Consider the following 11,748-nt stretch of genomic DNA (forward strand, 5'->3'; position numbering starts at 1 on the left):
AGCAGAGGCTCACGCGCACCAGAGACTTGACCAAGGAGACGGAGATGATACGCAAAAACAAGGCCAAGACCGTCATCGAGATGGACAGGCTACGCGATCAGGTTCAGTTGGAGCAGAGCAAGGCTCGTCTGGCCCGGATGAAGGAGAAAGAGGTCATCAAGAAAGACCGCTTCAGGCAGGAACAGGCGATCGTACGGGGGTGCTCGCAGGCCAAGCGCGATACAAAGAAAAGGGCGAACAAGGAGGAAGGCAAGAAGGCGCTAGCCTCGAAACGCGAAGACAAGGCTCGCAGGAAGAAAGAGAGAGGGGAGCGCAGGGAGCAGAGGAAAAAAGACAAGAGGTTCGGATCGCTCACGGGCTCATCGGACGCGGGGAGCCTGTGGGTGGAAGAGAGCGAGGAGGAAGCTGGGTCGTACGACCCAACCGAGGACAGCGAGGAGGAGGAGAAGGAGGAGGAGGACGTTACGGGCACGATGAGCGATTCCACGAGGGACAGGACGAGCCTGATCCTTTCTGGTGGATCTGGCAAAAGAGTGTCAGGCGAACGCGGTACGGGGCTTCCTGCGGACGGTCTAGATTTGTACCTGAACTTGGATCCAGAGTACACGAGCTATACCGGGCGCACGAGTACGAGGCGCAGGACCTCGGCCCCTCGGAAGAACACACACCAGGCCGGACGCAAGAGCGGGTCCGAGAGGGGTCCCTCAGGCTGGGGCGATCGTGGACCAGGGAGCGTTACTGGCCGGGAATATCTTGTCGCGGCCTCGACTCTCATGTGCTCTCTGTTCCCCTCGGTTGGTCTCACGGCCGAGGAGCGCGCGAGTATCGAGCCCGGGAAGGATAGAGCGCTTCTGGCCTTGGAGCAATTGGGCGCCATATGCTCAAGCCACTACAATGTGATGAGCATGATCGACAAACACCCCGGGGACCCCAACACAAAGTTGTCCCTGGCCATGGTCGCGTGCTCTTGCTACGAACTATCTGCCAGAGAATGCACCGTGAGCCTGGGGGACCTGTGGGCGATCCTGGAGCGTAGCCGCGCGCGGTTTCTGGCACTATTGGGCACGTTTGTAGACGCCTCGTGCCCCCTGGACCAGGACCCGGAATCCGGCGCTCGGTACGACTCGGATTACGACAACGAGGGATGCGAGGACAGATACGCTCAGAGCCCGGGCTTCATGCGCGTCCTGAGGAACGTCGTCGGCATGGACTCGGCACTCTCGGTCGCGACGCATCCCGATTTAGAGTGCGATATCCTCGCCGCCTTCATTGTGGGCACGTCCACCGCGCCTCTCCGCGATGATCCTGTGGCCGTGGAAACCCAGGCCCGCGTCGAGCAGCTGCAGCTCCTGCTCGACGCGGAGAAAGAAGTGAGGCTCGCCGAACGGCAGAAGCTCGAACTCGTCTCGGATGAGCTGCGACGGCTCAAGGCCGTCGATATCGACAGGAACGACGATACGATCAGGAAGGGCGAGCTGATTGCCCAGCTGGTGAGGAAACTGGACGACTCGACCCGAGAGCGGGACTGCGCGCTCGCGACCCTGAAGGGCGATCGGGACAGGCTCGAGAAAGACGAGCTCGAGTCGCACAAACGCGAGACGCATGTTCAGCTCCTGGAGAAGGAGCTGAAACAAGCCCTGGAGCTCTCGTCTAAACTGGGCAAATGTATCGAGGGGCACGAGGCGCGTATGGAAGTCACGTACGCAGCCGATGCTACCGAAGCGAGCAGGTCGACCGAGCTCGCGCTTCGGGTCGCCGATGCGGAGCGCTCGGTCGAGATGAAAGCCAAAGAGTGTCAGACGTTGAGGCGAGAGCTGGACGACAAGGATACGCAATTGTACGAGCAGCAGCACGCAAACACGGCTCACCATAATACCAACAACGGGCTTATGAGAACCATCGGGGAGCACAACGCCGCTCTCGTCCGGGAACGCGGTAAGACGGTCGACGCTCTGAATGACCTGGATGCCGCGAAGCTCGAGCTGGTCAAGTACGCCGAGTCGTGTTTCCTGAGCTCAGGGGTGTTCCAGAGCCGATGTCGCCTGAACGGCGACGTCTCGGACGAGGAACTGCTGGAGTGGGGGACCATCTTTGAGAATCCCGGGCTCACTGCTCACAGGATACATTCGATCCTGACAAAGACGCCTCGATGCTCGAACGACACCGACTACCTCGGGTCCGTGCTGTCTTTGGGTCGGGGCTTGGAGATCTTCACCGGGTACGGGAATCCCGGGCAGCGCTGCGTCGAGGCTCTGAAAAGCACAAACCTGATGTGCGAACATTTCACATGCGAACCCGAAGACTTGTTCTTTTGCGGCGATGGGTTCGAAGATCTCCGAACCTCTATGGGTCTTTATCTGGACAATGTCTGTCTCTATAACACGTGCGCGGAATCCAACGTACCCACGACGCTGCCCGGTAACAAGGTCCTGGCCGCTATCTTCCAGGAGCTCGTTTCGGTTGTGACGACCCTGACTCGGGGCGTCCCGATAGAGCGGCAGAGTCCCGAAGATACCGCGCCGCCTCCCGACGGGATGCCTTCGCCCGAGAGGATGCCTTCGCCCGAGAGGATGCCTTCGCCCGAGAGGATGCCTTCGCCCGACCGTCCCGCGGTACCGGACCTCAGAGAGCCTAAACGTGCCGGAGAGGTGCGGTCCAGGAAACGCAAACTGGGACCGTGGGACAAGAAATGCAACAACGTACCCGTAGCCGTAATCAACGGAATGCGTTCCTCAGCATTGAGCAAGAAACAGATGATATTTCAGGACCGTAGCTCCGGCGACGATGACCCGAAAGACCCCGTGACAAAGCTCACGTCCTACGTGCACAGATACTGTCATCTCAGGGAAAACTCGAAGCCTTTCGACAGGTCCGAGTTCGATGCCCGGTATTGCGAGTCGCCCTGCTTCGCCGTAGCCGAACGCGTGATATCTGTCATTGAAACCACGGTGCCCGTTCACGTCAACGACTTCGACCGAAGCGGTACGGTTCGGCACACCCCGGACCAGACCGAGGCTCTAGCCGGGCTCTCCATGATAGAGACCAAGTACGCCGATCTGTCGGCCGAGGAGCTAAGTTGTCTGAGAATCACGGCCAGTTACATATTCTCGCGGTGCGTCACGGACTCCAGCGATATCTCCCAAGATATGGCGATTGATATGTGTCTGGGCCTCAGCGGGTTCGTCCACGCTATCGCCGAACTTATAGGATACGCCGACATGGTGGAATTGGTGGACGAAGACGACGATGTGGACCTCGAGGCGTCGGAAGACTCTGGCCCCGAGACCGAGCCTCGCACGCAGTCTTCCGAGACCGAGCCTCGCATGCTACCCGTGCCCGATATACAAGGCCCCGGGAGTCGGACCGACTCGTCTGCGGGACCGACCTGGCCCGGAGGCAACACCTTGAACAACGAAGCCTGCGTCGAGATCTTCCCCGATCCAGCGCAGTTCGCCCAGCACTTTGGCACGTCGATACTCAAGGGCCCCAGCACGTGCGGATGCCAGGTCTACTCTCGGATAGCGAGGCTGTTCCAGGTGACGCTTGTGGTAATGCACGAGCACTCGGACGAGTTCTCTGTCGTTACCCCCGACGGCTCCGTACAGAGCTCGGGTACCCTGATCGTGGTGCGGTACAACAACGACTACACCGGTCTCTTGGTACCGCACGACGGGCACCGGGGCTACACGTTCCCCGATAGCTATGTGACGTACTACACCGGAGGGAGGCTGGCTCACTGCGTGAGAGGCTCTAAATGCAGGTATCCCAAGAGGGAGGTTCCGTGGTTGGACACGATCTCCATTTTCCCCCCCGAATACGAAAAGTTATAGATTGTGTATCGCGACCTGTGTTGTTGTCGGTTATTGTGTATTGTGCGACAATTAAAAACAACCTGAATCCTCATCATCACAGTGTGCCCTTACGTTCTTTGTGTCACGTTTCGTGTTTGGAGCCTGGTTTGTCCCTGTGTAAAATTGATTTAATGCAATTTACCAGCACGTGTACACATGCTCATACATTAAGCATCAATGTCAGACAAGAAAACAGCCATTGGTAATGATTCATTTCTTTATTCACACAATCAACGTTCAGCAGTCTTTGGAATACAAAACATATCCACAGATTGTACTTTGTACCACATAGTAAATTAAAAAACAGTAAGCGACGTGCATACGATTCCCTGATAATACGATTCCCTGATAATCCTCGTATCCTACAGTGGTGTGCACATATCACGCCACTTGATAAAATATACACGTGACCTATACATCGTACAGTAGCGTAAACAGAGGGGAGGATGGTTCTTATAGCACCTGTAAGCACATCAAGTATATTGAGATTTGCGGATGTCCGCCGACGTCCGCGTATGATGCAGTTCATACGGATATGTTAAGCACCACAGCCTTTCTGATATTAGGACGCGGGGACATTTGAGAACACAAGGACGAGCTCGCCATATACTGCTGCTCCTTCTGCTTGGCCTTGTACATGTAGATGTAAACGAGCGGGTTCGTCACGCAGTACATGTGACCCAGAACTGAGCAAATGTTCATTATGGCAGTCACGTTGCAGGTGATCCGATTGAGCTTCCAGTACACCACGGACACCATCAGCGGGGTCCAGCACATGATGAAGAAGCACATGGTCAGTATGGGCAACATAGAGGCTCTCCTCATCCGAGCGGCTTGCATGGTACGTTGCCTGACGTCGGACGTCTTCATGTGCTTCCGTATGCTCATGGATATCATGATGTTGGCAAACATTATGACGACCATGGGCATTATGTAGGTGGTCACGATCCTCACCCAGCCCATGGCCTCGTACGCCTCGTAGCTGTACAGTATCAGCATGTTGTGGCAACCCTCTCCCGCTCCCAGGGGAGTCACGTCCCACATGATGCAGTCCAAGAGTCCGATCACAGCAGGGTAGGCCCCGCATATGCTCATGATCTTGAGCTTCCATCGACGGGTTTTTTGGGGCGATTGGCCGGATGTGGGATTCCTTATGATCTTGTTGTACTTGACCACAGTGATGTAGATCAACATGCACACCCCGTACTGGAACGAGAACTGCAGTCGGGAGAGAAAAAAGAGAATAGAGGCACGTTTAATTACAACACACGGAACAGGCGATTACAATACACGTGGAATCGTCGATATGTTACTTTATGAATGTGCTCGGGTACGTGCACGTACCGTAGTCAGCATCCTTATGCTCTTGCACGTCACCCTGCCCAGGAGCCACTCTCCCTTAAGCAGGATTCTGTGGAGCCAGATGGGCAGCACGCTCAGGGTCACGATGTCGGCTATGGCAATGTGCTCAAAACAAAACTCGGCCACTCTGGCAGACTGGGTATTCGTAGTCTTTCTCTGCTGCAGCATGAGCATGTATATGTTGCACCAAAGCCCGATCGCGACGATCATCATGACAAGGCCCCCTGACACCGATCGCTCGTCTAAACAGGGGCTGATGTGAGGCTGCCTGGGGTAAGGCCCCTGGTACTCCCTTGAGAGGTTCCCTATCACCTCAGACATAGCAGCAGTCAAGTTCACCGAGCTTGGGGTAATCATGATTATGTCTTGGTCGTGTACCTCGCCAGGAGGATATAACTCAACCATGCGAATGTTATGCTTATAAAGTATCAGAGTTTTACTATCATTCTACGTGGATGTATCGTTCTACGTGGATGTGTTACTATGTATGTAATTAGATGTGTTATATTATCCTACGTGGATATGTTAATCTGTCTGTAATTAGGTGGATGTGTTATATTATCCTACGTGGATATGTTAATCTGTATGTAACTAGGTGGATGTGTTATTTATCCTACGTGGATGCGCTATACAGCCTACGTGGAGGTGTTAACCGGTATGTGACTAGGTGGATGTGTTATTTATCCTACGTGGACGTTATATACACATATACAGCTTAAGTGGATATGTTAACCGGTATGTACCTAGGTGGACGTGTTAGAACACCTACGTGGATATGTCAATTGGTATGTACCTAGGTACATGTGTTATTTATCCTACGTGGACGTTATATACACATATACAGCCTACGTGGCTGTGTTAACCGGTATGTACCTAGGTGGACGTGAGTATTACCCAGCAGCTCGCTTTTCACTCTTTGCCTCCCGAGATGCCTAGCTACACGAGCGTGCTGTTAGGCGGATGCGATATCATCATGTGGATACCCGTACATCGCATCCACCCGGCACAGCTTTGCCACAAGTGTTGTATACACACAGAAGAACGCAGTCAAATCGTGAAATGTCTTTAAAACATGTTTTATTGTTTTTTAAGCACAAGCAATAAAGTTTACATGTAAAGAAACATCACAGGTTGTCGAGTGTCATGCCTTACTTGAAACGTGATAGATGCGAACGAGCAAGCCGATATATAACGCCAGATACGCCTAGGTACCTTTGGCGATGTAATAATGTACAGAATATACAGAATGTGAAACAGCGAAATGTAATATGCAATCCACAACAGTCGGCGATATACCTCGACGCTATGCTAAAATAAACCGGTAGCGGTCGATAATACAATAAAATAAATCATTTCAAAGAGCGTGCAGTTCGAAAGCAAAATGTCTATTGTAGCCGCAGTCCGAAATCGGAATAGGCGTCACGTGGTCAGGAAGGCAGCCGCCTCAGCACAGTCTCAGTTCTCTTTCCTCCACGCGCGAGTGGCGTAGCGTTCGGTAACCGGAACAATGGTTTCCGAATCGTAGCCGCTCATCTCGGGCACCACGGTGGGGTCCTTACGAAGCATGGCCGAGGTCAGGGCCACGCTCACAATGTACAGGGCGTAGACTATGATGTTGATAGAGGCCACGACGCACTCGGTCATGTACGCCGCTTCGGGAGTCTTGGCCAGAGGTCTGTACAGCAGCTCCATGGTTCCGGCGAGGATGGCCATGAACAGCTGCATGTTCAGCAGCACCAGGCAGGTTATGACCGGGGTCATGTGGCGTCCCAGCACGGCGTCTACCGCAGCAGCCCTTTTCCTCTTCTGGATGACCACAAACGTGAGCACGATGCTCACCACCATGGCGATGACTCCGATCACGCTCAACGCGATGCCCGAATGCAGGTGGGAATGGTAAGAGTTGGTCATGGGCGAGTTCGTGGCTCCCTGGGACGGTCCCCCGCGGACCTCCTCCGAGTACTGGCCCACTCCCGGATGGATCACCACTCTGTGAGTGTGATTCAAAAAGTACATTATGTTTGTGGGTATAATGAGGAACCCCAGCACGAGCACGTTGATGAAGGCCATCGTGTTGGCCACTCCCGCTCTGAACTTCAGTCCGTGCTTCGACACGGATACAAAGTTGCCAAACGGCATCTTCCTCGTCGGGTCCTGGATACGCATGGCGCGCTTCTTCGTGATCACCGGTATGCGAGATTGCTGTAGAGGTAAACGGAACACCAAGAGTTCACGGGTTATTGAATACGAGGAGTCTCATACAGTGTAAGTAGGCATTATCCACGTACGCCCGTCGAGTTGCGTCTCCCGGTCCGATTACGTACATAAGTAGGCATTATCCGAGTTTACGGGTCACGGACCGCAGACACGTCGCGATAAAAACATGGACGCCGGAGGCGGCAGAAAACGCAAGCGGCAACACCGAGGGGCCTACAGAGAAAACAGCGATTCCGAAGAGGAGACGTTCGACACGAGGCTGCCTCCCCCTTGCATTCAATTTAAAAAGGAAGGCGGGGTAGAAGGCAAGATCGTGATCAAGAACGCACAAGGGAACGCCTGGTACCATGCCAAGGGCATAACGGAGAACATATGCGGAATGCTCAGGCAACGCGGTGTGCGACATGAGAACATGAGCGTGCTTAGGATGTACGCTCAGATGACCCACTCACTCTCCCGCGACCGGGACGACCCCTCGCGCTACAGAGACTGGCTAGTCGGGTACCTGAGGATGATCAACTGCTCCGCGAGTAAGGCTACGGAGTTCGCGGACCAGATGATGGAAATGATAAACGCCCCGTTGAGAAGCTACCCCAAGGTCCAGGATTGTATAAACCTCTGGACCACGAGGATGATGACCACCTCGATCGGATCCCAGGTGGACATAGAGTGCAAGAACATGCTCAAGGGGACCGTTCGCGAGTCCGACATAGGCCGGGTCTCGGCCCTGGTGTGCGCTCAGCTCAGGGGACTCAAGCAGACCTTTGTCTCGGGAGGGGTCAGGGTGGGTTACGCGCCCAAGCCCGACGCCTTCGGACACGGCTACCACAACGCGTGCAAGGAGGGCTGTAAGGGCCTACCCGCTGACATAGTCACCTCTCGATCCGAAGTGGACATGGTCACGTACGACCCCGTCACCAACAAGTGGGTCGTGATAGAGCTCAAGACCATGAACCACATGAAGATACACTGGGAGACCATGTGGCGCTACAACCTGCAGCTCTGGCTCACCTGGCTCATGTTCTCCTGCACCTTCCCCAGCATAGCCGAGCGCACGTGCGCCTATCTGTTGGTGGTCAGGCTCGGCGAGCCCAAAGTGCACCTGTACAAGTGCCAGAAACCCAAGATCACCGCCAGGGTCAGGAAAGTGTTCCCCTGGCTCGACAGCATGTGCAAGCAGGTCATGGACTGTAGCGCTCCCGGGGCCGAGGTCAACAGGGGACCCCAGGTCGAGGATCCCAACGAGCTCTCGGTGCGCAATGAGCGCTTCAACGCTTTAGTGGCGCATCGCAGGTCCCTGTCTAAATCCATTCCTCGATAGGGCACCTGGTGTGTGTGTTACTTTTATTTGGGTTTCGGTTTCAATTCGTTTTTGGGCTTTATTTATTTTGTTTATCTTATACGCTTTCAAAATGTTCCGCTGCCCGAAACACACATATATTTGTGTGTGCATATAAGGCCCTCTTCTCCCCCCTGACTCGATCACTACACATTGTCTCTTCTACAGACACACAGAGAGCTGTGACCCAAACTGTGTGAATCGGCATCAGCATCGGCGTCTTCTTTTCGTACGGCACGCAAATCAAACGGACCGCGTCGCTATGGGTATCAGGAACAACGGTCTGCACGCTATACTCAGCGACCCCAAGGCCCCCTATCGGGTCCTGGGCAAGGACCATGCTGCGGCTAGCTCCTCCAGATTCATGATATACGACCACCCCGTGATCAGGTTCAAGGTGCAGGAGAGCGACTTTAACCCCGGGGACAAAGATGCCTCAATCATGTGCATGGCCGAGACCATGGCTACGTACTACTGCAACGAGTTCGCCAACTGCAAGGTCGAGTGTCTCATCCTGGTTGCTGACGGCGAGGGGAGCCAGAAGCCCGCGGTGAGAGCCGCGAGGGACGCCAGGTTACAGACGATGGCCCCTCACTACCGCTTCCTTCTGGAACACAGGCAGAGGGTGGACAGAGAGACGGTCGCGTGTCTGGCCAGGAAGCTGATTCCGTGCCTGATGCTCATCGGAGCCAAGTGGGACTCCTGTCTCATGTCCCCCCTGACGGACGAAGCCACGTCCCTCTGCTCCCCGGAACAGGTGGCGCTCTGGAAGCGGTTGAGAGAATCCGCGCAGGATCCCGGTGACCGGGTCCCTTTCCTCAGCTGCTCCTCGGAGGAGGTCCCGGTCGGGGTCCACGCCTGTGTTCCCGACATGACCTCCGAGCACATAGTCACGCTGAAGGGTCTGCTGGCAGACAAGGGCGCCCTGCTGCTCAGCACCGAGGCGGATCTGCTCATGGTGAAGCTCGCGAACCTCATGGAGGAAAACGGGCACTCGTGCATCGTCTGCACTTCGGACACCGACCTGGCTGTGATCGTGGCGGCATCGAACTGTTACTCCACGCTCAGGCTCGACAATCCCAGCTACGCTCCCAACAGGAACGTGTTCCTGAGCCACTTTGCTCAATTCCTTTCCCCCAGGTGCGCTCCCTTCAGACGCTATCCGGACTCCCCCGAGGACGGCTGCCCGAAACTAACCAAAGAGCAGAAGCGCGGGCGAGAGCAGCAGCTAAGGCTCGAGCGAGAGCGGAAGCAGAGGCTGGAGCAGAGGATGGAGCGGGATCGGGTCGCGGCCGAGTCCAAAGAGGACCCGTCGTCGGCCGGGCTCACTCTGACCGAATCGGCGGCAAATGACCTGCGTCTGTACGACCCCGAGAGCAGCCTGATGGACACCCTCATGTATCTGCTGGACACGGCGGAGCCTGTTCCGCTTCGTGTACTCCTCGCCCACGCGAGGTGGCAACGTGCCCTGAAGAACGTCGCCCCGGCCTGCCTCCTGGACCCGGGGCTGGAGCGGGGCGTCTCGTCGGTGGTGAGCATGTTCAAGGTGAGAGGGATCATGGGACACGCTTACAGAGAGTTTCTGGACCAGTGCGATCTCCTCTCAGACTCGGCCACGGAAGCGCTGGCCGCCGTGGTGTATCGGGCCAGAGAGGTAGCCGTCGACGCGGATATCGCCAGAGAGGGGCTTCGGACCAAGACCGGCAGGATCAAGAAGACCAAGGAGACTCATATGTTTGAGCGCATCATGACCTGGTGCGACGCCGGACCCGAAACATCCAAGGAGCGGGCGACCCTCGTGTCAGCCGCGGTCAAGCTGTGCGAAAAGTATAGCACCATGCGAAACTGTTTCGCCGCCGATCGCTACGACCTGCTCCGATCCAGCTACCCCTACGTGTATCTCAAGCTCACTGATGATGATGAGGAGGAGGAGGAGGAGGAGGAGGATGATGATGAGGACGACTGGTTCGATCTGGAGCCTGAGACGCCCGTCCGGGTACGCAAGACGTACTGCGGACTGGGATCGGGGCGCTCCCTGTTTGTGATGAAGATGCTGTTCTTCGGAACGGACTACACAAACACCTTCCCGGGCATGGGACCCAAGGCTCTGATGACGATGGGATCACACCCCGACTTTACCCCGTTATGCGAAAAGTTGCTGACGAGGTGGTTCGGGTCGCCTCGCGACCAGGATGACATCCCCTACGTGGACCTGTACGGCGTCCTCGTCCGGCTCTCGGGTATCACCAAGCAGTATCTGCTGGACGCCGACGTCTTGCCGTGCGCCTCGAACTCGCTCTTCAGATCCATGCACTACGTGTTTGCTCACTGGAGCCTGAACAACCCCACGCCTAGTCGGCTGTATGGCTACGATCTGACCGAGGACCTCAAGTTGGCGTTCGACTACGTCCCCGTGCGGCGATCGCAGCAGGAGGATCCTAACCTCGGCGTCGTGACGGACTCTGGGAAAGGGACACCTAAGAGAACAATGAAGCAGGCCAAAGCCTCAAGAAAGCGGCCGTGCGAGGATAATAACAACGCGTAGAGTGACCTGTATAGTGTGTTGTATTTTGTACCGTGTGAGATCTGTCGTATCCCGTACCACGTGCGGTCTGTCGTATTCGTATTTTGTATTTGTATTTCCGTATCGTGCCATCTTGTCTGTACGTTACATTCATCGTAATAAACAACGCTACTTACAAATACCCTTGTGTACACGTGTATGTCTGTATTTACCAATGAGGTTCACCTACGCTATATACACCAACATGCATAGGGACGATAGTGGTCGCTACGACTCATTGTATCTAGCCAATAGAGTTCTCAGGGACTACGAGCGGGAGCTGTTTGAGTCGGCCGGGTGCGTCGTGACCGTGTGTGAAGATCTGGGATCGACCACGATTACGGGACAGAACAGAGACGCCGATGCTAACAAGAACCCCATGATCGTCAGAGAGGTCAGGTGTAACCTGTCGCACA

The 11,748-nt window shown here is 55.4% G+C and overlaps 1 protein-coding gene across 1 annotated transcript; it reads right to left on the bottom strand.

The window, feature by feature from the left end:
* Positions 1 to 4,376: 4,376 nt before the first annotated feature.
* LOC311248811 (B2 bradykinin receptor-like) lies at positions 4,377 to 5,570 on the bottom strand (the record flags this gene model as incomplete). Its single annotated transcript, XM_084339637.1, has 2 exons — positions 4,377 to 5,069; positions 5,196 to 5,570. 2 exons carry the CDS (start codon positions 5,568 to 5,570, stop codon positions 4,377 to 4,379), a joined length of 1,068 nt encoding a protein of 355 aa, XP_084195763.1.
* Between the last annotated feature and the right edge of the window lie 6,178 nt (positions 5,571 to 11,748).

Source organism: Notolepis coatsorum, assembly GCF_963971535.1.
Source record: "Notolepis coatsorum genome assembly, contig: SCAFFOLD_587, whole genome shotgun sequence".
Taxonomy (NCBI): domain Eukaryota; kingdom Metazoa; phylum Chordata; class Actinopteri; order Aulopiformes; family Paralepididae; genus Notolepis; species Notolepis coatsorum.